Source organism: Podarcis gaigeae (assembly GCF_964106915.1).
Source record: "Podarcis gaigeae genome assembly, chromosome: Z".
Lineage (NCBI taxonomy): Eukaryota > Metazoa > Chordata > Lepidosauria > Squamata > Lacertidae > Podarcis > Podarcis gaigeae.
In genome coordinates this window covers 31,610,534-31,638,219 of record NC_139691.1, presented here as the reverse complement: position 1 = coordinate 31,638,219, position 27,686 = coordinate 31,610,534, and the positions used below count along the sequence as shown (strand labels likewise).

Sequence of the window (27,686 nt, the reverse complement as noted above, 5' to 3'; positions counted from 1 at the left end):
TTGCTCAAAAGATGCCCCTGGAAGCACCAAGCCCACCTCTGGCAGCTCCAGCAAAAGGGAGTGCAACAAAGCAGAGCACCACAGCCTCAAAAAAAACACATGGTTGTTCAGTGGGGGATGTGCTTTGCTGACTCCAGATGCTGAAGAGATGATTCCTGTTACTGACGTGCTCCAGTTTTTTTAAAAAAACCAACCAACACACAATCTTCCGCATGCTGTGAACAGGACTTGAATGCCGCTTCTGGATTTTTTTTTATAGAATATTTATTAAGGTTTTTAATAATACGATCAAGATAAAAAGAAAATAAAAAATAGTAACAAAAATACAAAAGTAAAAATAATTAATAATAATAAAAAAGAAACATGCAAATTTTCCATTTCTCATTTTCCTTTAACATGTTTCCCGGACCTCCTCATACCTCCCTTTTTTGTATTCCAATTCAAATTGTTAGTTCAGCAAATCCTTACCATTAAGTTTTAACCTGTTTCTGAGCCTGTTTCTCATATTCCCTTAAAGCATTACAGCTGGAAACTACTTAATTTCTATCCAACATCATTCTAACATTCATTAATTTTACAATATTTCTGTAGATAGTCTTTAAATTTCTTCCATTCTTCTTCCGCCGACTCTTCTCCCTGGTCTCTGATTCTGCCAGTCATTTCTGCCAATCCCATATAGTCCATCACCTTCATCTGCCATTCTTCCAGAGTGGGTAAATCTTGTGTCTTCCAATACTTAGCAATAAGTATTCTTGCTGCTGTTGTGACATACATAAAGAAAGTTCTATCCTTCTTTGGCACCAATTGGCTGACCATGCCCAGGAGAAAGGCCTCTGGTTTCTTCAAGAAGGTATATTTAAATACCTTTTTCATTTCATTATATATCATTTCCCAGAAAGCCTTAATCCTTGGGCACGTCCACCAAAGGTGAAAAAATGTACCTTCATTTTCTTTACATTTCCAACATTTATTATCGGGCAAATGATAAATTTCTGCAAGCTTGACTGGGGTCATGTACCACCTGTAAATCATTTTCATAATATTCTCTCTTAAGGCATTACATGCCGTAAACTTCATTCCTGTGGTCCATAACTGTTCCCAGTCAGCAAACATAATGTTATGTCCAACATCTTGTGCCCATTTAATCATAACAGATTTTACCGTTTCATCCTGAGTGTTCCATTTCAACAGCAAGTTATACATCTTTGACAAAATCTTAGTTTTGGGTTCTAACAGTTCTGTTTCTAGTTTTGATTTTTCCACCTGGAAGCCAATTTTCTTGTCCAAATTATATGCCTCCATTATCTGATAATAATGAAGCCAATCTCGCATTTTGTTCTTTAGTTTCTCAAAACTCTGCAGTTTCAGTCTTTCTCCTTCTTGTTCCAAAATTTCCCAATATTTTGGCCATTTGGCCTCCATATTGAGCTTTTTCTGAGCTTTTGCTTCCATTGGGGACAACTACCTTGGGGTTTTATTTTCCAATAGATCTTTATATCTTATCCAAACATTAAACAATGCTTTCCTGACAATATGGTTTTTAAATGCCGCTTCTGTAACAGTCTTGATCAGTAAGACGCTGGAGAGCTGCTGCCAGCCAAAATAGACATTATGGGACTTGGATGGGCAAATAGACTGAGCTGCCATAAGCCAACTTCATATGTCCCTAATGGAATTTAATGTGGTATCTGATCGCAACTTGATCATCACTCTCATCTAGCACCCTTTAGGTGTCTGCCTTTAGGTGTCTGCCTTGAGGAAATTTTAGCTGTCTGCATTTTGTGTTTGTTGTCATCTTCCTACACTACAAAATGCCCTCTGCTCATGGGTGCCTGATCTTTGCTTCAGAAGACAGCCCTGTTCACACCTTGTTCTTGGTTTCTGCAAGTGATCTATGTCATTGCCACACCATCCACAAATGCCTGTGTGTTTGTGGCTTTTAGACAAGTTGCAAGTATTCTGGTTTATTAACTGGTGGCTACAGCAAGTCCTTGCCTATCCTGATCTCCTTTATCTGGTGGATATAAACTGAGGCTCCCTGTAGGTACTTTTACTGGGAACATGGCACTTATCCCAACCTGGGGCTGAAACTGGGCCATATAGTCTGTTCTGTAGTAGGAAAAGTTATTTGGACTGGTACTCAGTAAGAACAACTCATTCCCAACCATGTGCCTTGCAGCTGAAAGTGAAATGTGCAAGGGACTATGTTGCTTTCGTGTATGACATGGGAGAGTAGGCTGCAATTTGAAGGAGCTAAACCTGGAGCTAAATTTCCACTAGGAGGTGTCTGTGTCTTCTCTGATAAGGTGTTCCTGTGGCCACTGCCGTTCATCTTTACCACTGGCTTTGAGATATGGTCTACAAACCAACTTCCCCTGAGCAAGAACTAGAACAGTCCAATCTTGGAACAGCAGGGTGAAACATCTCCTGCTGCGAGATGAAAGTGATGTAGAACTCTGGCAAGGTGTGATGTTGAGAATCATCTTGGATGCTTTCAGCCTCTTTGGTTTCCAGTGCTTTTTGCGCAGGCAGGGTGAATTTATGCAAATCCAAGAAACTGACAGCCCCAAGCAGATGCAAGGCACTGAGGTGCAACAGCAACTTTGGACCACCAATAGTGGCTTGCCTCGCAAGCTCTGTGGTGATGGTCCAATTCTTCATGTGTGGAGAGGCTGAGGTGCAGAGCATCTTGTTTCATTTCCCCAGAGTGAAGGCTGCCCCCAGGAGCCAAGTTGCTCTCTTGAGAAGACTTGCTCAAAAGATGCCTATGAAAGCCCCAAGTCCACTTCTGGCAGCTCTTGCAAAGGGAAGTGTGACAAAGCAGAACACCACAACATCAAAGAACCACATGGTTGTTGGATGTGTTTTGCTAAATCCAGATAATGAAGAGATGGTTCCTGTCATGAATGTGCTCCAGTTTAACACACAATTCACCCAATGCTGTGAACAGGACTTGGGAGATCAGAGCATATTTCTGTGCTGCAAGTTGAAAGTCTCTTGGAGCCAAACTGGTTTGTGGCTCTGTAGGCTATAGTTTCCCATGACCTTGATGAAAATCTCTATTGTTTTGCCTTTATCATTTTCAGTCATCAGCCATTGCTTCCTGTCACGTTTTCCCAGTTGAAGACTTAGTTTTATTTATTTGCAAAAATGTCTATACCTCCAACATTACTACTGCTACTACTAATAATAATAATAAGCAGCAGCATGTGGCTGAAGAGCATTAAGTGGACAATACAATTACATTCAGAAACAAGTACAAAACACATCTGCTGGCATCTGTCTTTCTCAGGGGACAATGGTGGAGGGGGCCTTTGGGGACAAACTCAAACTGTTGGATAAATTGCAGCACCTGCTATGGCTGCAGAGACCAATATGAGAGAGACATGCTTTGTTGCAGCTGGGACAGATGAAGGTGCCCAGTTGTGCTGCTGCACCATGATATTTCTTCTCTCTGCACTGCATCACAAATCAGCTTAATACACCTAGTTAACTGGATTGGCCTTTCCAGGAAAGCCTGCATTAACATTTTACCTTGCCATCTCCACCTTACAGATCTCATGTCCTTAAGCCCTGTGAAGCTGTTCCATGAGCACCTTTGTTCCTTGTCATCTCCAGCATCTACCTATCCCTTAGTTGCTGTCCCTTGCTACACTGCAGCTTTCCTCTGCAGCTTCAGTTAAGTGGGGCTGGAAGCTTCAGTGCCACAAGCAGAATGCAACAGAGATCTACTCTTATATATGAGCACTGTGCAGATTTTCAGAGCTTCCACACCACCCAAGTGTCCCACTTTGGCCGGCACATCCTGGGTTCACAGAAGCCCTTCTGTTTGAAATTCTGGATGTCCTGCTCTGCCACCACTGCCACCTCCTCCATGGCCTTTTCCTCCACTGTCATGGCCTCTGCCATGCTCCCAGAAATGGGCTCAGCACTTCTTTGAAGCACACTTCCAAAGCAGGTGCACCACTTCCTGCAGCTGCAGCAAGTCCAAGTAGGCTGCAAGAAGACGTATGGCCGAAGTCTAGCCACTGCTGCCACAGTGGCGGAGGAAAGACAGCTGGCAAAGGCAAGGGGGGTGGGCGGGGGCAACTGTGGCATGAAGATTGGGCAAGTAGGGTGAGAAAGAGGACAGAGCTCAGGCAGGGTGGGTGGGATAAAGATTGTGGAGATTGGGCAGGATGAGTTGGGGAAAGAGCATGGAGTTCAGGTAGGGTGGGTGGGAGAAGCATCACAGAGTTGGGGTGGGGTGGGTAAAGGTCTTGCAGTTTGGGTGGGCCAGGTTGGGGGAAAGTGTGGGGTTTGGGCAGGGTGGGTTGGGGAAAGATCGTGGAGAGCATTCCACAAATGGGGAGCCACTTCAGAAAAAGCCCTTTATTGTGTTGCCACCCTCCAGACCTCTTGAGGAGGAGACACACAAAGGGCCTCAGAATCTTATTGCAGGGTCAAGGTAGATTTATATGGAAAGAGGCAGTCCTTGAAGTATTGCGGCCCTGAGCCAATTAAGGCCTTACAGGTCAAAACCAGCACTTTGAATTGGGCCCAGAAGCTAATTGGCAGCCAGTGCTGTCAGGCAGGGATCAATGTAATATGCTCAAACTGTCTTGTCCTGGTGAGCAACCAGGCCACTGAATTCTCCGCCAGCTGAAGTGTCTTCAGAGGCAGCCCTATGTATAAAACATTGCAGTAATCTGTCCTACAGGTTACTAGAGCATAGACAACAGTAGTAAGGCTATATCTATCCAGACAGTGGTGCAGGTGGACCACAAACCAAAGGTCATGGCAGCATGTTGATGAAAGGAAAGAGGTGATGACAGCTTTTGAATGATCTGGCTCTAGCAGTGTAACTATGTCAGGATTATATAAAAACAACCTAGACAGATAACAGCATTTCTGTTGAATAAAAACAACAAAATTTTAAAAAATGTATGTTAACTAGAGAAGATTCAGCATATTTAACAGCAACATTATAAAAAATGTGGTCAACCAAAACAGAAATGACAAAGCCAAGCCACATAGCTGTTACGTCATTCGTGTTGGAGCATACTGGCATATATTAACTGTTCACTGGAGAAGGAAGGGTCGCCTATCCCCCAAACAAGGTTCAGTAATGGTCTGATTTTGCTTCTGTCTAGGGAGAGAAGATAGTTGGGTGGGCTGGGTAGTGTTGAAATGTTTCTCATTTGGGAGAATTACACACTTCTTCGAGGTTGCTTTCGATCTACTGTCGATTTCATAGTCGAAGACACACCTCTTAGAAGAAGACCCTCATTCTCTCCCCCCTGTTTCTGCTTTCTGGAAACATGGTTTACCGACCCCTACTTCTTTCTTTAATTTTTCCAGAAGCCTTTGAAATTATAGAGCAGCATGCAAGAAACTACACCAACTCCTTTTATATCTGTAGGGGATATTTTTGTGGACATCTCATTGTGCATCCTGAGCTCAGACATCAACGCCAAGGACGTGATAAACGAATGGTTTCACAGCTTGTTCCCAGAGGTCTACCCATGCCTGGTGAACTCTGGCTCCATTGATCTTTCACTGGAATTGACAGGCTTGATTTTACATTTAAAATATTAATAGATGCAAAAAAATGTACTATGAGGAAGTGTGAAGGATGAAGGCATTTTGGATCTAGAAGAGTTTGATCTGGTGTTTGGAGGGCATGGTTATCTATATTATAACACCAAAGCCCACAAATTTTTTTTCAACCATGTGATTAGGAAAGGTTGAAGAAAAATGGCAGATTAAGTTGATGGACTATGCTGAAATGGCAAAAATGGCTGGAATAATCAGAAATCAAGAAGTCTAAAATTTTAGTAAGGAATGGGGAAAATATATAAATTATCTTAAAAACCACTGTAAATAATTAAAATTATTAGTAGAATTGGAATAACACTTGTAGTTTAATGTTGAATTTTGGTTAGAATGGAAATTTAATAGATTTGGATTAATAGACAATATGCAGGAGGAAAAGGTTAATATAAGGACCCCAAAGGGGAAGAGCGAAGTCCAGAAGATTCTTCAGAATTCTCTTTCTATGTTGGTTGTTTGATAATTGTTCGTAAATTTCAAAATCTGAAAATAAATAAATAATATATTATTATTTTAAAAAGGAAAAGTCTATACAATATTTGGGCAAGATATAAGGACCTTTTAGAAAGAAAGACCCAGGCTGGGTATTGCCTATGGAAGCAGTGGCAGTAAAAAGGCTAAATATGGACAAAGTCTAGGGAACATACAAAGACCTCCTAGACTTTAAGTAAAATTTGGTAAGATTGAAAATGAGGTAAGAAACAGGAAAAATATTTACAGACTGGTTCCAATATATGCAAGTGAGTAAAAGCTTTAGAAAAGAGAAAGTATTTGCTGAAGAGGGCTCAGAATTTGAAAAGATACTAATGGGAAACAACAATATATATATATATATATATTTGCTTTCGTAGATTTTCACGGGTACAGGAATGCAGGTTTTGGTGTCCTCGGGTGTCTTCCCGTGTAAAAGTTGGGGTGTCTAGGCGACGTTTCGACGAGGTCTCACTCGTCATCTTCAGGCTGGTGCTTTCGGCTTCTTGTTACTGGAACAGAGCGGGATCTCAATGTTTGAGTTCCTATAAATACTGTAGAGGGGGTGTGGTGTCTAGCCTCCAATGTTCTGGGCAGAGAGGAAGTTCCCAGGCTAGTGTGCCTTTTCTTCTTTTGTTCCTTAATTACTTGAGAGATACCTTGAGTGATTTCTTGAGTGATATCCTGAGTACCACTTAGGTGGGTCATTAGGTGTGGATTAGTTGCTAAAGTCTTTGTGTCTTGACCTCTTGAACTTTGTGAAGAGTTTTCCTGAGAAGATGGCTGTATTGCACTTAGTTGTGCTTTGGCTTGGCTTCGTGTATAGGGGCGAGCTGTGGTTTTGTGGCTTGTGTCAGCCAGATCTGTGTAGGGATTGCAGGGGGGTGCAGCATCCGGAGGTGCCACCATGGATTGGCTACTGGATGGTGTCAGTAATTCATCTGTGGAGAGGGTCTGGGTTTGGGTCTGGTGTGGTTGATTGGTGTTGGCGTTCTGTGTGCCTCTGGATCTGGTGTCAGTTTTTGTGGGGAGGGCTAATTTCCAGATGTCTGGCAAGCGGGATGTGTCGTCACGCTTGTTCATGTTGTGAGGGTGTTTCTCTATCTCGATGGCTTCCATGATTATTCTCTTGTGGTGATGTTCCGTGTTAAAGAGCAATTTGGAATCTGCAAAATTAATTTCGTGTCCTGTTTCTTTCATGTGTTGGAAAAGAGAGGAAGTTTTTTCTTCTTTTTTGACGGCATTCTTGTGTTCTGCGATACGTGCATTTATTCGTCTGTTTGTTTGTCCAATGTACGTGGCTGGGCAGACTTTGCAGGGTATTTCATAGATCCCTTGGTTTTCCAACTGGATTTTATCCTTGGGGTTTCTGAGGATATTGGCTATTTTTTGGTTGGTGCAAAAGGCTGTTTTGATATTGTGTTTATGGAGGATTTTGCTAATTTTATCTGTAGTGCCCTTGATATAAGGAAGGAGGGCCATGCCATTGTTTTCTTCTGTGTCTTGGTTTTTGGGGGGTGTTTCCTTTTGGATTAGCTTCGTAATCCTGTTTTGCTGGTATCCATTGGCAATTAACACATTTGAGAGATTCTGTAACTCAGTTGTCAAGTGGTCTTTGTCAGCCAGGCGTTTGGTTCTGGAGATGAGAGTCTTGGCTACGGAGTTTATTTGTGCAGGGTGGTGGTGTGATTGTGCATGTAAGTAGCGGTTGGTGTGTGTTTTTTTCTGGTAGATAGTGTGTCCTAGGGAGCCATCAGGTTTTTTGTAGATTAGGACGTCAAGGAAGGGAAGTTGGTTGTTGGCTTCTATTTCCATAGTGAATTGTATTTTGGGGTGTAAGTTGTTGAGATGTGTGAGGAAGCTATCCAGTTTTTCCTTCCCGTGTGGCCAAATTACAAAGGTGTCGTCAACATATCTGAGCCAAAGTTTGGGTTTGTGTTCTGACTTGTCTAAAGCATTGGTTTCAAAGTGTTCCATGTACAGGTTTGCGATGACCGGTGAGAGGGGTGATCCCATAGGTGCTCCTTCTATCTGTTTGTATCTTTGTCCATTGTGGATGAAGTACGTGTTGGTTAGGCAGTGGTTGGTCAGGTCCAAGATGTATTCGGGGGGAATAAAGCACAACTAAGTGCAATACAGCCATCTTCTCAGGAAAACTCTTCACAAAGTTCAAGAGGTCAAGACACAAAGACTTTAGCAACTAATCCACACCTAATGACCCACCTAAGTGGTACTCAGGATATCACTCAAGAAATCACTCAAGGTATCTCTCAAGTAATTAAGGAACAAAAGAAGAAAAGGCACACTAGCCTGGGAACTTCCTCTCTGCCCAGAACATTGGAGGCTAGACACCACACCCCCTCTACAGTATTTATAGGAACTCAAACATTGAGATCCCGCTCTGTTCCAGTAACAAGAAGCCGAAAGCACCAGCCTGAAGATGACGAGTGAGACCTCGTCGAAACGTCGCCTAGACACCCCAACTTTTACACGGGAAGACACCCGAGGACACCAAAACCTGCATATATATATATATGTATATAATATATAAAATCCTAGAGATTGTAAGTAATGTGAAGGAGATTATGCGTTGAAATATTTTAGTTGATATTTTAGATTGTAAAATGCTATTTTATCTACTGATTTGTTTTACCTTGTGGGCTTATAGCCGAATAAAGTATTATCTTATCTTATATAAAATCCTACTAGACTGGGAAAACCAAGATGAGCTAGTCAAAGCTGTGAAGATACATTGGGTGATTGACATTGGGCATAATATTGAGCTTACCGATTAGGAGAAACTTTGGAATAAAATGATTTTTTTCCTGCTCGCTTTGCAGTAAAAGAAAATAGAAAAAAAATGTTGTACAGATGGTATCTGACACCATCAAAACTTGCTGAAATGAATAGAAGAGGGTCCAATCTATGTTGGAAGTGCTCTGAGGCAGAAGGCTCCCTGATGCAAATATGTAAACATGCCAAAAGATATTGGGACATGGTATACAAGGAATTTTAAAAAATGGTTGGCTACTGCAAGAAAACAGGATGCTGGACTAGATGGGCCATTGTCTTGATCTAGCAGGTGGTTCTTATGTTCCTAGTAGAAACACATTCACTGCCACAGGGGTGGGAAGACTATATATAACCTCCTAAGATTATACAATAATCTTATAATTATAGGAGGAGGAGGAGAGGAAGAAGAAGAAGAAGAAGAAGAAGAAGAAGAAGAAGAAGAAGAAGAAGAAGAAGAAGAAGAAGAAGGAGGAGGAGGAGGAGGAGGAGGAGGGATGCATCGTGGTGATTAGTGCAGAATTCCGTGAGTTGCCTTTCAGATTGATTTACTAATTTTTGTGCATGTAAATGGGCAAATGATTTGGTGCATTCCAATGTCTTCTTCCACAGTGACTTCAAGTTGTGTTTCCCATGAACTTCTGTTGTACATAATAGGACTTGCACACTTTTCCCTGGAAAAGGAAAGCCAAGTCCCCTTTGCTTTTCAGTTCCTGGAAATCCTTAGCTGTGGCACATATGGAGACAACACCTCCTTGAAGATCTTCCTGCTTGCCTTCTCCACAGGACCCTTGGCAGCCCTTCCTCAATGGCTGACTATTTCCACTCTGATTGGTTCCTATCAGCACAAAGGGTCAGGCATCTTATTAGTGGCAAAAAATCTCCCCTTTCCCTCTCATTAGGTGGCTTCATGATGCTGGAGACAGGGACCTTGCAGGGAACCTACTGCAGAAATAGTAATGGGTCTTCAACCCTTGGCCCCACACCTGCATCATGTTTTACTGAGAAATCTCTGGGTGAATTCTGCTGTATTGGGAAAGGATTCTGCCGCCCAGTTGTTGAATGATCAGAAATAATATTGCCCATTAAAACATCCTAGTTGCTTATTTCTCAGTCTCACCCATCCTTGCCTATGTCCACACCACCTTGAACTTAGCTGATTTTGAAAACTTAGAAGGATCAGCCTTGCTGAGTACTTGGATGGGAGGAGAGCCTGGAAATAATAATAATAATAATAATAATAATAATAATAATAATAATAATAATAATAATAATTTATTTATATCCCGCCCTCTCCAGCCGAAGCCGAGCTCAGAGTGGCTAACAACAGTAAAATAATACAACATTCTAAAATCATTTCATTATTAAATCAGTTCAAATCAAATTAATGGCAACCATTGAGCTAGAGGTCTGTGAGGATTGCCAAAGGAGGGTGTCAGGCTGTACCTTGGCCAAAGGCCTGGTGGAACAGCTCTGTCTTGCAGGCCCTGCGGAAAGATGTCAAGTCCCGCAGGGCCCTAGTCTCTTGTGACAGAGCGTTTAACCAGATCGGAGCCACAGCCGAAAAAGCCCTGGCTCTGGGTGCTTTAATGGGGGAATACTGGCTGCTTTAATGGGGGAAGGGCTGTAGCTCAGTAGCAGATACATCAGATTCCTCTCTACAGCCTAACAATATGCAGTCAACAGCTGAAGCTATACAAAAACACCCACTTGCTGGATAGGAGAACGGGCCAGGAAGGTACACAGCCAACCTCGCCCTGCCCTTCTGTAGGCCTGCCCTTCTAACTTTTATACAAATTGAAACGTCCATATAATATATAATACCATGCAATTCAAGCAATTTAAGTTCCATCTAATACATTAAAGAATGGCTTAAAAACAAACACAAACCACAAACTGTGCCAAAAGTAGATTCTGACAATTATTCTAGCACTGCACCACTCACATCAATATTATATTTTAAACAATAAGCAAGAGCTCTACTTCAAACCACTGTGGGGGTCAGGGAGTTAACCTCAGCCAGCCCACATTTTACCAGCTTCTCTGCAAAAATATCATTTGTCAAAAGGCTTACTGAAATAAATATACAAGATACACTGCAGGGGGTTGGACTAAATGAGCCTTAGGGTCCCTTCCAACTCTATAATTCTATGATACTATGTCCCCAGTATTCCCCTGATCCATGAAGCTTGTGGCTCATTCTTTTTGGGTGAAGACAGAGGCAACGTAGGGGTCCAACAATTCTGCCTTCTCTCTGTCATTGAATAGCATTGAATAGCTCATTCTGTGTTTTGGCTCACCTGAACCTTCTCCCTGCAACTGTTGGCTGCTTGTGTATATTTTTCTTTCATGATTTCTCTTTTCTTCCATCCATAAGAGCCAACTCCTAGGGGCTATGGGGGCTTTGGCCCCCACAATATAATATTTGAGGGGGCTGAGCCCCCACAAAGTGGATGGGCATTCCCATTCAAATGGTGTGCAAGGTGGGTTACCTGGCCCACCTTTTTATTCAAGTTGTCACCCTGTGGGTTACCTGGCCCACAATTTTATTCAAGTTGTCACCCCAGCTTCCATCTCTTACATTTCCGCGCATCTGGGAGCTACTTATGCAGCCACGCTGGTTTCTTTAGGTGTTACACACACACCATTTCATTAAAATAATTCGTTATAGAAAATAAAGCGATGAAAGAACAAAGGAGAAAATAGTGCAAAAAAAAAAAATACATGGGATTTCACTCAGTAGTTCCTTAAGCTTTTTGAAATCAGCCTTCTTAATTGCCTGCTTATAATGAAACCCAAGAGGAAATGATTACTTCCTGCCAAGCTCCCCAGTACTTTCACTTTGTCAATCAGTTCCTCCCTGTTGGTGAGGATCCCCTTGTTGCTTCTTCCACCTTCTGGGAAATGAAATTGTTAGTGAAGCAATTGAGGAATTTGTTGGACCTTGCATTCTTGACAGAGTTTGAGTTCCAGCAGATATTGGGGTAGCTGAAGTCTTCCATGACTACTACCTCTCTCCTTTCTGAATGTTTGGTAAGGTGCTCTAGGAAGGCATCATCCAAGTCCTCAGTCTGGCTTGGAGGTCTATAGCCAACAGTCATAGTAAGATCACTGTTGCTTCTTACTCCTACCATTTTTACCCATAGACTTTGAGTCTGCTTTCCATGATCCAGGTCATGGATCTCTTTACAAACATACACATCCTTTATATATAATGCTACTCCTACTCCTTTCCTATTTGGTCTACCCCTTTTGAATAGGTTGTACCCAGTGCTGTTTCTCTAGAAAAAGGGATACTGGAGCTCACCGTGAACTCCCTTGTTCTCTGAGAATGGCAATGGCGCCCATCTGAGAGGTGCCAGAGCTGAATTCTGGAGAGCTCCAGCTGGAGGTGGGGGGAGGCACCAGTTTCTATATTCCAGTCTTAAGTCTCATCTCACCAGGATTCAGTAATCACTATTAGGTCATATTCGCCATCCTGTATTAAGAGCTCAAGTTCCTCTTGCTTGTTTCCTGTACTCTGTGTATTAGTGTAGAGACAGCTAAAATGAACAACTAATGTTAAGGTGGTTGCTAAGAGGTTGCTTTATTAAAATTACATTTTGTTTTCATTGTATCATTTCAAAAGGCCAAATGTGCTACCCTTTAAATAGGCCAGTTACAATTTTTACCAAGGAAAGACTGGACTACAACCAACACAACATCCACCCTAGCAACTCCACTCCCCCCTGTCCCCAAACCCCACATCAGGTAGTAAGAATTCTGAAGCCTCACTGGGCTGTTTTTGAGGTCTCCCAATGGGTAGGTTGTGGGGGGGGGGGTTGGGGGGGTTGCACTTTGTAAAAATTGAGGTTTCTCCAAGCCTCTTGTATATGTTTGTGGCTACGTAAGCAACGAAACTTCAAGCTTTTAACATTGAAAACAGAAGGAATGCTGATAATTGCATGCTCAGATGCATATGCATCTCACCCCAAGACACACATGCTGTATACAAAGCGCACAAGGAAAACACCATCACCTCTCATCCTAAGCCCAAGTGTCCACTCCCTACCCCCTCTCCAGCAAATTGCTTCTGTTTCCCTTTGCTGAAAAGAAAGCAAGCAAGCAAGCACACTCTTTCACTTCTTCTCTTTCTGCAGCAGGCTCAGACACTGTTAGATGTGGGCTGATTTTTGTAGATTTGCTCTTTTTATATATATAAAAAACCCTCCCACATACCAAACCACTTCCATCTCTTTGCTGACAGTATAGCATCTTGACATTAGAGGTGAAAGAGGCAGAGACGCTACATGAAATTCTGTCACGAGCTCGTTGGACTTTTTAAAAGAGCTGGGACGAGTGAAAGAAGTCGAAGCTGCAAAGGTAGGCAAAAGTTGTTGGTTTATTTTTAAGCCTAGAATGGTTAGCTTAAGCTATAAGCTGGAAAACCAGGCATAGGTATGGTATTTGATAACCTTCATATTACTTGGAGCTTTATGATTTCAATATGTCTGATTTCTGAAACTCTTGGGTATTTTTTTTGCTTCTGTCCTGATAGTGTTGTTTTCTTGTTTATTGTTTTTGTCTTTGTGGATTTTTGTTTTTGTAAATAAAAAGCAAATATTTTTGTTTTTCAGATTGTAAATAAAACTGAAAAAGGAGAGATGGTATAGAAATGTGGGGGGGGGGGTAGCTTTTGCTTACAAACATTAATAGTTAAGATACCCAAAGATGCTGGTTTTTAAAGGAAATTGCAAAATCTTCTTCTAAGATAAAAATGTGCTTCGTCATGGCATGTTTTGCTTCTACCATAGGAACACATGAAGGTGCCTTATATGAAGTCAGACAATTTTTCCATCTAGCTCAGAGTTGTTCAAACTAACCAGTAGTGGCTCTTCACGGTTTCAAGCAGGGGTCCCTTCCAGCCTTACCTGGAGAAGCAGGGCATTGAAGCAGGGGCCTTCTGCTGTGCCACTGAGCTCTTGCCCACTCCCATATATATATATTGGCAGAGATATACAAATATAGAACCAATTCTGGGTTTGCTTGTCAGTTTGGAAGTTTCTGCTGACAAATCTCTGTCCACAGACATTAGACACTCTGAAACAGTAGGTTCATCATCAGGGCCAGTTTTAGGTTTGATGAAGCCCTAAGCTACTGAAGGTAATGGGGGCCCTTTATATGTCCAGCTGTCCTTTGTCAACAACAAATTGTCACTTTTTGTGTGTTGAATATATGCTATACGGTTATATATGGACCTAATAGGTACCTAAAGCCATTTGCACATAACAAAATATGTATTTTATCAAAGTAATTGTGGAACTGAAATACAATTAAGAAGAAGTGATATTTTAGGGAGCAGGCTAGCAGGTGGGGCCCATTACTTACATCATGAGAGTCTGCACAACATAAAACACTGTTGCTGTATGAAGGTTTTTATTTTATTTGTTCTTTCTCTTATATTTTGGAAATGTACATCCATTTTTTTACTTTAAAAAAAATTTGGGCCCCCAAGAGAGTGGGGCCTTAACCTATAGCTTGTTTAGCTTATACATAAATCTGACACTGTTCATCATTAAATAATGTGATTAAATAGTCGTGGGTCTGAGAAAGTGGTGCCACGTGGGGAGGGTCAGAGGGGCCGTGGACCCCGGGTGCATTGGGGGAATGCATCTTGCTTCTTGCTGCCTTGCCAGCCCTGTGCTACAGGGCTGTGTGAAGAGGACACAACAGGAAGGGTGCATACCTGTTGCATCCTCCTCCACATAGCACTGCAGCATCACAAAGTGGTGCAGGGCTGGCAGGGCAGTGTGAGTGTTCCCTTTGTGCCTGCTAAGGGCTGCTGGTGCGCAGGATTGCAGCATGGCCCCACTTGGCCCATGTGAGCGGCAGGTTGGAGGTGAGGGCTTGACACAGGATCCGTTCACCCTCTGCAGCCTGTCCCCAGGGCATGCATGTGCCCACCAGCAGCTCATGCAATGCCCCTGGTCTGAGAGGTTCCTTTTTTGTTTTTGTTTGTTCTGTCACTTTCCCCAGGAAGATCTGCTGTTTACTGTTGAATTGGAACAAATGTCTATTGGGTTTTCTGTGGACTGATGTTCTGATTCAGCAGTGAAACGGTGAGCTTTCCTGGGGAAAGCAATGGGACAAAGAAAACCCTTCATGTACGCATGACTAGAAATCATGGGACAAACAGAATAAATCACAAGACAAAGTAAGTGCGCATGAAACACTAGTTATGCACAGATGCATTCATTCTGTGCAACTTTGGTTCTGGTGTGTTAAAACATAGCACTTAAAACATTTAATTGTGAATTTTAGGTTTCCTTTAACTTCTTAAACAAAACATATACTGAGGTTTTGTCAAAATTTAAATGATTAGCTAAAAGTCAGGTGGACTAAAAATGATTTAAAATAACATGACAAAAATGGCATCTTTACAAAAATGGCATCTAGTACAGCAACCAGATATGCAATTTCCACCTATGAGATCTATCTGGTTGAGCCAAACTGGCTCAACAAACTACCGCAATGCCTTTCATTGCATAATAGGAAGGTATGAATCAACAACATGCCTTATAAGTTACCAGAGATGTTTGCAGCTAAAGCAAAGATGGACCAAGTTGTTTGTGGAATCAGCTAATCATCTGCACCTTGGTACCACCCCCCTTTTCTTTTGCAGAACTATGAATTTCCTTTCCCCTAATGACCATCTCCCAAGGAATGATTCTAATGGATCAACTTGTGAAATCCAAGATGGCTTTCTTGCAGGGACTCTGCCTGTGATGTACTCAGTCATCTCCACATTTGGTTTCTTCAGCAACATGCTGGCCCTCTGGGTGTTCCAGTTTGGCACACAGAAGACAAACTCCATCACGGTGTACATGAAGAACCTTGCCATCTCAGACCTCTTGCTCGCCCTCTGCCTCCCCTTCCGGGCTGCTTATCAAAATGAGAGTGGCCCTCCCATCCTGTGCAAAGTGGTTGGCACAGTCTTCTATATCACCATGTACATCAGCATCCTGCTCCTCAGCCTGATCTGCCTGGACCGCTACCTGAAGATCATCTGGCCCCTCCAGCAGTTCCGGATCCACAAAGTACCTTACAGCACTTCTGCCTCCAGAGTGGTATGGCTGCTCTGCATTACCATAATGCTGCCATACTTTTTCAACAAGGGCAACAGCAACGACCCCTGCAGCCACAAATGCTTCCACTTCAAGAAGAGAGGAGCTCTGGCAGCAGTGCTCAACATGATAGCAGTGCTCCTTTTCTTTATCCTGTTGCTGTTTTTCCTTTACTCTTACAGCAAAATCTCTCTTAAGCTCCACACAGCATCCTTAAGGAAAAGTAAGTGGGTTAGCAGCAGAGCCACTCTGAAGATCTCTGTGGTCCTGCTCGTCTTCACAATATGCTTTGCTCCCTACCACGTGGTCCGAGTGCCCTACATCTTTGCCCAGGTAGGGGTCTTTTCTGCTGCAGAGAGTGTTCAGGCCCTCCACTTTGCCAATGAAGTTGTCCTTTGCATCTCAGCCCTCAACTGCTGCTTCGACCCCATTATTTTCTTTTTTCTGTCCAGCAATTTTAAGAGGGCTCTGCTGGCAGCCACCCATGGAAAACTGAAAGGAGCTCTTCAGAAGAACCCAGACATGTCAGGCAACAGAAAATCCATCACAGACTCCAGAATGCAGGAGAGCTGAGGTACAGGATGAGTGACTGGTTGTTGGGCAGTATGGAAGATATGCAGCAAATATGTACCACATTTCAAGGAAGCCAGACGCTAGGCTAGGGAATGGACTGTTAGGGTGTGAAACCTAAGACGCTGGCAAGTTAGCAATGTCATGTGACTTTAAGTAGTCAAGCTCGTTAAGTTGTTAAGTTGCTCAGTATATAAAGAGTGTTTGTTTTCTCTGCCTGCGGGGCGTGAAGCAAAAATGTCTGAAAGCTCCGGAGGTGTTTCTGTTATCTGTCTGCAATAAACCTGTCTTTGGAAAGACAGGCTTCCCTGTGTCGTTATTCCTTTGCTACTGAGACTCTGAAGCTTGTACTGCAACAAGAATCTCTGCACTGGACTTAATTAATGCTCTGCAAAGAGAACTGTTGCTGGTTGCGCAGCGGAAGCGTTTACTGGACCAGTACACAGACTCTCTTAGGTTATGGCTCCTTCTACGTTTCTACAGCTGTATTGTGTGCAGAGAAAGTGAAAGCAGCTTTCGGATGAGAGAAGACCGGCTTGGTCATAAATCCAGCTCTTAAAGGAACTGAGAGGCTGCAGAAAGTTGAGAGAGCTGCGTAAGTGAAGATTTACAGCTTCATTAGCTGCAAAAGGCTAGCTTGACCTCCCGTTCTGTTTTTTGTTTTGTTAATAAAAACAGAGGACGGTGGTAGGTTGCTAGTGAAGAGACGGAGGGAAAAAAGTTTAAAAGGCTTCAGAGGAGACTGGAGGCGTCTGAAAAGTGAGTAAAACAAATCCCAAGGGGAAAGAGAAGCAAGGGCACACAGAGGGAGTAGCAGCAGACCCCAAGAATGGCAGTGGAAAATTTCCAGGTTCCCTTTACAAAGTTGAACTCTGCTAATTACGTGCAGTGGTCTAAGAGGGCTCAAGTCTGGTTGGAAGCCAAAGAAGTGTGGGCTGACTATGTCCAGAGGCGAAAGCCGTTTGTGGCTGTTGCAGCAGATGCCACAGCAGAGCAAGAGGCTGCTGCACATGCTCAGAACAGGGAACATGATAAAATGGACACTAAAGCTAGATGCATGTTGATGGTATCGATAGACGATTCCCAATTACCTCATGTGGAAAATTTAAGGTCTGCATTTGAAATTTGGGAAGCTCTTAGGCGAATTCACCATAGAGCCACGCCCGGAGAGAAGGTGAACATTATACGTGCTTTGTATGAGTTGAAACTGAAGCCAGGGGATAGTGTGGTTGAACACACGTCACAGATGACTGAGTATTTCAACCAACTGTCATCTCTAGGTGTGAATTTTCCTGAAAATATTAAAGTTTATACTCTGCTTAGCAGCCTGCATGCAGGGTTTGAAAACTTAGTACTAACTTTACAAGTTTTGCCAGAGGAGCAGCTGAATATGAATTATGTGACTGGTAGATTGTGTGAGCAAGAATATCAACATCATCGAAAACGTATTGAAAATTCAAATACCCCAAGGGTTGGATGTTCAGATAATTCCCAGCGTGGGGGAACTAGCAGGCAGAGCTGTAAGGAAGCCTCACAAGTGTCTGCTATGGCCAGCAAGTCATGTTTTCGATGTGGCAGCAGGTTTCATTTGATAGCAAAGTGTCCTGAAAAGCAACAGGAATTTCAACAGTCCAAGGTCAGTTTCCGGAGCTACAGGGGAAGACGAAGTGAGAGCTACAAGAATCAACGATCCAGAGGGGGAGCAGGTGCTGATAAGGGACTATCTGCAATGGCAGCACAACAGAGTCCTAAAAGGAGCCAACAAACCTTGAAGTGGATAATTGACAGTGGAGCCAGTCACAGTTTAGTTCCAGCGACATCTAGTGGCAGCTTGAAGAACTGCAAGACATTGCCAGTTGCAAAAACTGTGACTATAGCAGACAATAGTAAACGAGAAATGAGCCTTAAAGGCACAATTTATGTTAATTGTTTGCAAACTAACCTTCCTGTTTTCGTTCTTCCAGGAATGAAGAATGGACTTTTGAGTGTGTCATGCCTGGTAAAAAGTGGTTTTAAGGTTGAGTTTGAAAATGATGTGTGCACCATTTCGAAACAGGGGAAGGAGCTAGTTAAAATTCCCTGTGAGGATGGGCTTTTTGTTTTGGATGAAGAGCAGTTAGCAGCAGGTAGATGTTCAACAGATGAAGCACAAGCTAAGTGTGTAAATAAGGCTCCTCATACAGGTTGTGCACATCTACTACACAGAAGGTTAGCTCATATATGCTTTAAGTATGTAAGCAAGATGCCAGATTTAGCTGAGGAGTGTAACATTAAACCCTGTCCAAATTTTCTGGATTGTTGTGCTTGTAAACATGCTAAGGTTAAGACATGTAACTATCCTAGATCTGACAGAGTAAGCAAGAAACCCTTTGAACTTGTGCACACAGACGTGTGTGGCCCTATGCCAGTCAAATCGCTTGGAGGTGCGAGATTTATGCAAATTTTGGTGGATGATTTTTCAAGGGCTAGTTGGGTTTTCTTTCTGAAAGAAAAATCGCAAGCAGCTTCCATCCTGATGGATTGGATTGAAGAAGTCGAATGTAAATTTGACACCAGGGTGCGTAAAATACAATCAGATCGTGGTGGGGAATATGTGAACCACACGCTGGAGACGTGGTTAAAAAGGAAAGGTATAGTTCATAGACTTACCAATCCCTATTCACCACAGGAGAATGCAGTTGCTGAAAGAAAATTTCGAACATTACAGGAAGCCATTGCTGCTTTGCTGTTTGATTCTGGACTTCCACAGCGGTTTTGGGCTGAGGCTGCACTGTATGCGAATTATACTTTTAACAGAGTGTACAATAGCACAGTAGGCAACACTCCTTACTTCATGCTATTTGGAAAAAAACCAAAAATTGATCATCTAAGAGTTTTTGGATGTCGTGCTTATGTGCTGGTGCCTAGGGCACAACGTAGGAAAGGCGATCCTAGATCTAAAGAAATGCTTTTCTGTGGTTATCAAGCAAACACAAAAGGTTGGAGATTTGTGAATGTAGAAGGCAATCAAACGAAAATCACAATCAGCAGAAGTGCAGAATTTTGCGAACAGGATGGTTGGAATAAAATTCATGGAAATCCTGACATACTATTTGACGTGGTGAACAGTAACAATGAAACTCAGGCCCCAGGGCAGGTATTAGTTCCAGAACAGGCTGAGGAATTTGAGTCTGAGGACAAGGGTGAGAAATCGTTTAGTTCACCCAAGTCTGTAAAGTCAGAATCTTCTAGCTCTTCTCGTTCACCTGTACAGCAAGAGAGATGTGTAAAGTCAGAATCTTCTAGCTCTACAAGCTCACCTGTAGAGCAAGAGAGTGTAAAGTCAGAATCAGAAAGTTCTTCAACTACTAGTGACAAACAGGTGACGACTAGTGATTCTGGGTCAGAGGAGGAAACTGAAGGAACATCACAGGAACTGTTAAGGCGTTCCAAGCGTGCCAACAAAGGTATACCTCCTGAAAGGTACCAAGCTATTAGTGTTTGGGCTGGTTTGGCAAATTGTGAACCTGAAAGTTTTGAGGAGGTTGAGCAATTACCCCAGGAGGAGGCCAGTAGGTGGCGTGAGGCCATGCAAAAAGAGTTGAATTCTATGAAAGAACTGGGTGTGTTTTCCATCACCAAACTGCCAGAAGGTACCAAGGCAGTAAGTTGTAGGTGGGTGTACAGGATAAAGACAACAGCGATGGGGAAACCAGAGTACAAAGCAAGGCTTGTAGCTCGAGGTTTTACGCAAAGAAAGGGGTTACATTATTCCGAAGTCTATGCACCCACTTCAAGGAGTGAAACCCTACGGGCACTATTAGCAGTTGCTGCTCAGAAAGGGTTCAAAGTGAATCAATTTGATGTCTCTACAGCTTATCTTCATTCAGACTTGGCTGAAGAGCTCTATATGGAGCTTCCGCCAGGATTGAAAGTTGGTAAATCAAATCAGGTATGGAAACTACATAAATCTATTTATGGACTCAAGCAATCTGCTCATAATTGGAATGAGTGTTTGAATGACGTTTTGGTAGGCATTGGTTTTAGCAGGAGCAAGGCTGACAATTGCTTATATTTCAGAGGTTCAGGAGATGCTCAAGAATCTTTGCTTGTTTATGTAGATGACCTGATTTATACTTCAAAGACACAAGAACAAGTAAAAAAACTAGCCAAAGAGTTAAATAAACACTTCAAAGTTAAGAATCTTGGTGATGTAAAGGTCTATCTTGGTGTTCAGATAGATAGGACCAAAAATGGCAGTTTTCTACTGAATCAAAAAGGCAAGATATTGCAAATGTTGAAAAAGTTTGGCATGACAGAGTGTGCAGGTGTTAGAACACCAATGGAAATGGGTTTTGTAAAAGACAATGAGTTCAAGGATAGTGCTGAATTCAAGCGTGCTGAAATCTTTCAGTCAGCACTGGGAAGCTTACTTCATCTTTCGCAATGGAGTAGACCAGATATTGCTTACGCTGTTAACTTACTCAGCAGAGAAGCTTCAAAACCTAGTGTAAATGCATGGAAAGGAATTCAAAGAGTGTTAAGATATTTACAATACACCAAAGATTTTTGCCTTGAATTATCTGCTGAAGGACAAGCACAGATTACTTGTTGGGCAGATAGTGATTGGGGAAATTTAAAGGATAGAAAATCAGTGTCTGGCTGTGTAATAAAATTTGGTAACTCTCTGATTGGGTGGAGATCCAAGAAACAGAACCTGATTGCTTTGTCGTCAACAGAAGCTGAGTTCTGTGCCTTATCTGAGTTATGTAGAGATCTAGAATTTTACAAATGCTTGGCACAAGAGATGTATGAAAAGGCCATCACCCCAATCACTGTATGGGGTGATAATCAACCGTGTCTTAAGTTAGCACAAAATGGGCAGTTTAAAGGTCGTACAAAACATTTGGATATCCGCTTTCAAAATGTTTGTCAAACGGTAAAAGCAGGAATTGTTAAATTAAATTACTGTCCCAGTCATGAAAATCAAGCTGATGGTTTTACAAAACCGCTTGGGTTTCAGCGGCATGAAAACTTTTGTGAAGAAATGGGTCTGAAGTAATTTTGTTTTTGTATTGCCAGCGAGAGGGGGTGTTAGGGTGTGAAACCTAAGACGCTGGCAAGTTAGCAATGTCATGTGACTTTAAGTAGTCAAGCTCGTTAAGTTGTTAAGTTGCTCAGTATATAAAGAGTGTTTGTTTTCTCTGCCTGCGGGGCGTGAAGCAAAAATGTCTGAAAGCTCCGGAGGTGTTTCTGTTATCTGTCTGCAATAAACCTGTCTTTGGAAAGACAGGCTTCCCTGTGTCGTTATTCCTTTGCTACTGAGACTCTGAAGCTTGTACTGCAACAAGAATCTCTGCACTGGACTTAATTAATGCTCTGCAAAGAGAACTGTTGCTGGTTGCGCAGCGGAAGCGTTTACTGGACCAGTACACAGACTCTCTTATATATGCACAATCCAAACAGGGGTGCAGAAACCTCTTCTATGTGGCTGGAATGCATCCCATTGTTCAAAGTTAGGAGTGGCATCCATTGCTCCTTCTGCTTTTGACTATGACCCCAGGCATCTCTGGTTTGTGGTTCCATGAGAGAATGCAGCCCTCAGGCTGAAAACGGCTCCCCGTCCCAAATTCAAGCAACTGAGTCCTATTACCATGCCTCTTTGTTTTCATATACATTCAGTAATACCTTCCTTGGCTGGTGGCTTGTTTTTAATTGGTTTTAAATGTTGCCCTACAATGAAAGTGTTGCATTTTTCTTTAAGAAGTTGTGGTGGTGGTAGGATCGAAGACCCAGTGCTGAAATTGTATGCTTAGTTACACCACATTCACAGATTCAACAGTACATTCTAGGACCAGAGGCAGCTTTAGGGTAGCGCAACTGCACTGTATGCTGCATTGCAAGAGGTGCCACAAAAATGCTGCAGAATAGAGCACAAGAAGAGCCCCCCCCCCCAGTTTGTCTCACACAGGGCGCCACTGAAAGCTGAGAGCCCAAAGTCCGCCACTGCCAGGATGTATACGGAAAAAGCAGCAGCTACACGTGCTGAAGCATAAAATGGTCAGTTACACTTGCATGTATCATAGGGTGGAAGCATGACTGGGTCACACTAAAAGCTCATAGTTTGGAAACCACTTTTTATGTGTTTTCCTTAATGGTTTCCCTATGAATTTGCCTGGCCTGGAGAACTCCAGCCTGAACAGAGCAACAGTATTTATAGTTCTGCCAATGCTTTACTATTCAACTAGCCTCTCTCCCTCCCACACTGCGATTCCAGTGCCTTTTTTGTTCCCACAAACTTTTAACTTCTTTGATTTTATAGTTTTAACTGACTTTTGTTTTTGTTTTTTGTCCTGCAAACTGTTGAAAGACTATTGTAATTAAGCAGTATATGCATTGTTTAATTAAATATATAAATAAAAGACTGCATAATCAGAGAAATGTATATTTATGGATCATTTACCTTATTTCTGCAATTAAACAGGCATTTCTTTCAGTTTATATATTTTAAAATTGCTTCATATGGGATTACATATTTTTTATTCTTCAAAGTAACAAGGAGCAAGTTTTATTTTTAAAAAAATATATTTATTTTTAACATATATATAACATATTTATTTAGTATATTAATAGCTGCACAGAGCTTCTCGACTTCCCTCCATCCCATTGCCTGGTTTTTTAATATCTATTTCATATTCACACACATTTGTATCATCTCCATTCTATCTTTTTCCTTAGATATTTTAAACTTTAAACATCAGTAGATAGGTCCATCTGTCTGATGATACAAGATTAATCTCAGTCCTGCTAGTGTCTTTAGATATTTACAATGATTGTCTATATATTGAATAAATTTACTCCAGTGACTCTGGAACGTTTGGTTGCTCTGGTTTCAGATTTTTACCGTCAACTTTGCTAGTTCTGCATAGTCCATCATCTTAGTCTGCCATTCTTCTATCATTGGTGTCAGGGGTTCAGGAGCAGAGGCACAGGAGTGGGAGGAGATGGAGAGCGAGGAGGAGGAATCCGAGGGGGGTGGAGGCAGTGACAGCGGTCAGAGGGATTCCACGAGCCTCTCCAGCGAATCGGAAGATTCACAGAAGGGAGCGCCGATGGCCAGGGCAAGGGGGGTGCCAAGGGGGAAACCCCAGAAGGAAGGGGCCAGCGGGGACTCCCAGAGCAGCAGTTGGAAATCAGGACCAGCTTCCCCACCAGAGCGCAGTGGGGGGGAGGAGTCCCAGGAATCGGGACCAGTGTTCTCACTACCAGCGAGAGGAGATGAGTCAGGATTGACCACGCCTCCATCGGAGAGCGGGGAAACGGTCAGGAGGAAGGTTACCGGCTGGGCGCGCGCGCCAAGTTCAAATGTACAGGCGAGCGGCACAGCAGGTAGCCCGGATAGGGAGCCAGGTCCTAAAGCCCGCCGGAAGGAGGGGCAAGACTCAGGGGGGTCAGCGTCAGAAGAGTCCAGAAAGGAGGAAACCCCAGGGGGCAGGAGGACCCAAGGAGGAAAGAACAACGGAAGAGGTGGAGTAGGGCTAGGATCTTAAACTGGTGCGGAAGGGGTGATGAGTCAGACGGGACTTCGCCGATCTAAGGTTAAGACGTAGGGCTGCACGCTCTGGCGTTGGAATGGAAACCAAACTTCAATAAAGACTTTTGTACATTACATCAACCTGGCGTTGGTCCTCTGTGAGCTGGGACCTAGAGGCAGCCCTGACAATTGGTAATTCTTGTTGTTTCCATTTGGGGGCCAGTAAAGTCCTAGCTGCCATCGTGGCATACATAAACAGTCTCTTATCTACCTTTGAAATTTCTTCTCCTGTCATACCTAACAAGAACGCTTCAGGGTTTGTACTCTTTCAGCCTCAGCCCTCTGCCAATCTATGCCTTTGGTGTTTTGAATAAGAATAGCTTGCCTTCACTGTGGCATTTCTGGTCATATTTTGAAACCAGCATTTTCTGCATCTCTTTCTCTCTGATAATAAAAAAGTGGCATTTCTTTTCAGAGCAGCTGGCTTGTGGCTTAATATTCTATTCAACAGGTGGTTTCATGTATAATGCAACCATAGCTTTCTCAGTTCCAGCTAACTTTCTGTAGATACAGTGGTACCTTGGGTTACATATGCTTCAGGTTACATACGCTTCAGGTTACAGACTCCACTAACCCAGAAATAGTACCTCGGGTTAAGAACTTTGCTTCAGGATGAGAACAGAAATTGTGCTCTGGCGGCATGGCAGCAGCAGGAGGCCCCATTAGCTAAAGTGGTGCTTCAGGTTAAGCACAGTTTCAGGTTAAGAATGGACCTCCGGAACGAATTAAGTACTTAACCTGAGGTACCACTGTATATCTAAACATTTTTTTAAAAAAAATTCATTATAAATCTTTTCCCAAAATCTTTTAACTTTATCACATGTCCACCACATATGGTAAAAATCTTCTTTATCCTTATATTTCCAACAGTTCTTGTTTCTCATCCTATACATTTTAGCTAATTTAGTTGGAGTTAAATACCACCTATACATCATTGCAAGGCGCAAGTTTTAGAGAGCATAAATGTCAGAATGCCTGAATACAAATCGGTGAGACGTCGAACACCCTTTAAAAGTATGTTTGGCAAGGACATCGTTTCCAAGATTAAATGACAATAGCACAGCACTGAGTCCTGTTTAGCAGCAGCATCCGCTCTGTTTCTGATGTTCGGGTTGGGAATTTGATTGTGTATATAACCAAAAGTCGCCCAACAAGGACTGAGCATGCTTGGATGACTTGAAATGGTGAGCACTGTGGTGGCTGGCACCCATTTGTACTGATAGGGTGCAAGGCAAGATACCCAACAGCCAGTGTCGATTGACAGGTGCAACCTCAGCCAATGTCAGACAGAGTTAATTCCTTCTGGTTTTTGTCCCTATCCTTCTCTTCCCTGCTGAAGTCTACAAGGGCAATGTTGAGGCTAAGGAGGAGGAAGCTGACAGGCAGGGCAAGAAGGTAGTAAGTAAGAAGGTAGGCAGAACGGGACAGATTACGGCTGTTGGAGCAGCGCCCCCATTGCCCTAATGGACTACCCTCCTTTGGGTGAGTGACAATCACTGGGAAAGCAAGATAGGAGGAATGCAATGGAGGAGCTGGAATCCTGAACAGGGACATTGAATGCTGTTGATGTTTTGTTGCAGTTCCTACTTGTTTTGCCTATTTCCCTTTTCATCAATCTAACCAGCTGCAACCCTCACATCTAGCAGGCCAGCTGATGGCCTTCTATGGGCCAGATCATTAATTTAATTTGTAGATTTATACTCCGCCTTTCGATCAAGCAATCTGCAAAAAGAGCTGTCAACTGAATACAAATAAACATGCACAACCAAACCTATATCCAGAAGCTCTTGTTTGCTTGGCTGCTGGCAGGCGCCTGTCTCCTTCTCCTCACTTCTACAACCCCAAGACAAATGCGGAAAGGGCAGCAGGTCAAAGGTGGAATATCCAGTTTGGACACAGAAGGTCCCTTGTTCAACCCCAGCATTTACAGGTAGGGCTGGGAATGTCCCCCCTGAGTGAGACACTGGTACTCAGCACTGACACTACTGAAAGAGATGAACCAATGATCTGACTCAAGACTTGGCAGCTCCCTATGTTCATAATTGGTTGTTGGAGCACTGCTTTAAAAAAAAATAAAATATTAAAGTTTTCTTGGTTTACAAAGGTATGTGCAATGTCTCTTCTTTCAAGTTACATTTTCCATAGGTCAGTTTCATTTGTTGAGACATTAGGGTTACATTGGGAAGGAAAGGGGGGGAAGAGTGGGTGGGGGGAAAGGCGAGAGAGGTGGGGTCAGGAGGCGATGTTTCTGTTTTGCTTAATGTATGTGTGGGGTTTTGTGTCAGTGTCGTTTGTGCGGGTTCTCTTTGCTATTCGCTTGTGTTCCTTTGGTGATGAGAGAAGTTGGGGTTGGCCTAGGGTGCGGTTGGCTGTTTCTTGTTGGCTGTGGTGAACTTTGTTTTCCTGTGTGAGTGGGGTGAGTGGGTGTTTTTGAATCAGGACAGTCATATTGATTCGTATGCTGTTGGTGGATTCTGGTCTATTTGGTACCATAGGTCCATTCTGACCTGTCTCTCCAGTGTCTGGTTATGATGCTTCTGGCTTCTGAGAGTAGGTGGGTTATGAGTTCTTTGTGGTGTAAGTGGGCATTATTGTCTTGGAAGATGTTTAGTAGGGCCAGTTCCAGGGTGATTTCTAATACTTGCTTAGTTATTTTACATATTTCTTGTATGGCTGTTGTGCAAAATAGTTGGATTTTGGGGCATTCCCACCACATGTATGGGTGTGGAGGTGCACCTTCTCCAGCATTTTGGTGAGGTTCCTGGGCATATTAGCACTAGTTTCCTTGGTGTTAGGTACCACCTGTAGGTGAGTTTCAGAGTGAGTTCTCTCCTTCTCGTTGATACGGATTTAAGGGGGAGTTTAGACCACATTCTGGTCCACTGAGTGGGGTTAATCTCATAGACTATGTCGTCTTCCCATTTTTTTTTATTACATCTAGTGGGTTCGTGGGGTTTTGTAGTAGTACTTTTTATATTGTGGATACCATCCCATTGCCGTGTCCCTTTGTTGTTAGGAGGAGGATTTTGAAGGTTGTCAGGGGCCTAGTTGCTGCTGATTTTATTACTGGATTGTTTAAGAGGGCATGTAATTGGTGGTGTGTTAACCAGGGCAATTGGGTGTCCTCTAGTTTGTCTTGTATTTCTTGTGTTGACAAGGGTTTGTTATTTTTATAGAAGTTGGTTAGGCGCTATAGGCCTTTCGTTTGCCAGGTTTTTATCTGGAGGTTTTGTGCTGTGTGATGGAATAATGGATGGTTTGCCAGGGGAATTAGTGGGGATGGGGTTGGGGACAGTTTGCCCATTTCTGTTTTACATGCTTTAAGCATGGTCTGTGTGTAACTGGTGAGTGTTATGGAGATTTTTGCTTTGTTTGGAAGGAGTGGGTATGCTGTGGTGCAGATATTTTCAGTTGTGTCTCTCTCCAGATGTACCCATTGTTTTGTCTCATTTTCTAGTATATATGAGATTATGTGGCATATTTGGTTGGCAATGTAATATGTTTCTATGTTGGGGATTCCCTATCCTTCCTCTGAGGAGGGGAGGTACAGTTATTTGGGACTTATTCTTGGTTTTTGTGTGAGAAGA

General features: G+C 42.8%; 1 protein-coding gene across 22 annotated transcripts in view; it reads left to right on the top strand.

Moving 5' to 3' along the window:
- Positions 1–16,569, top strand: part of LOC310836723 (putative G-protein coupled receptor 34) — a 359,394-nt gene extending 342,825 nt beyond the window's left edge. For 10 of the 22 annotated variants that reach the window (XM_083722460.1, XM_083722453.1, XM_083722471.1 and 7 more), the window contains 2 exons: positions 13,100–13,215; positions 15,515–16,569. In XM_083722460.1, coding sequence (XP_083578586.1) covers positions 15,519–16,529 — 1,011 coding nt within the window. In that variant the 5' untranslated portion in view covers positions 13,100–13,215; positions 15,515–15,518 and the 3' untranslated portion in view covers positions 16,530–16,569. Of the gene's footprint in view, positions 1–13,099; positions 13,216–15,514 lie in introns of those variants that run through there. The other 12 variants (XM_083722459.1, XM_083722457.1, XM_083722468.1 and 9 more) reach the window with 3 other exon arrangements.
- Positions 16,570–27,686: the final 11,117 nt, after the last annotated feature.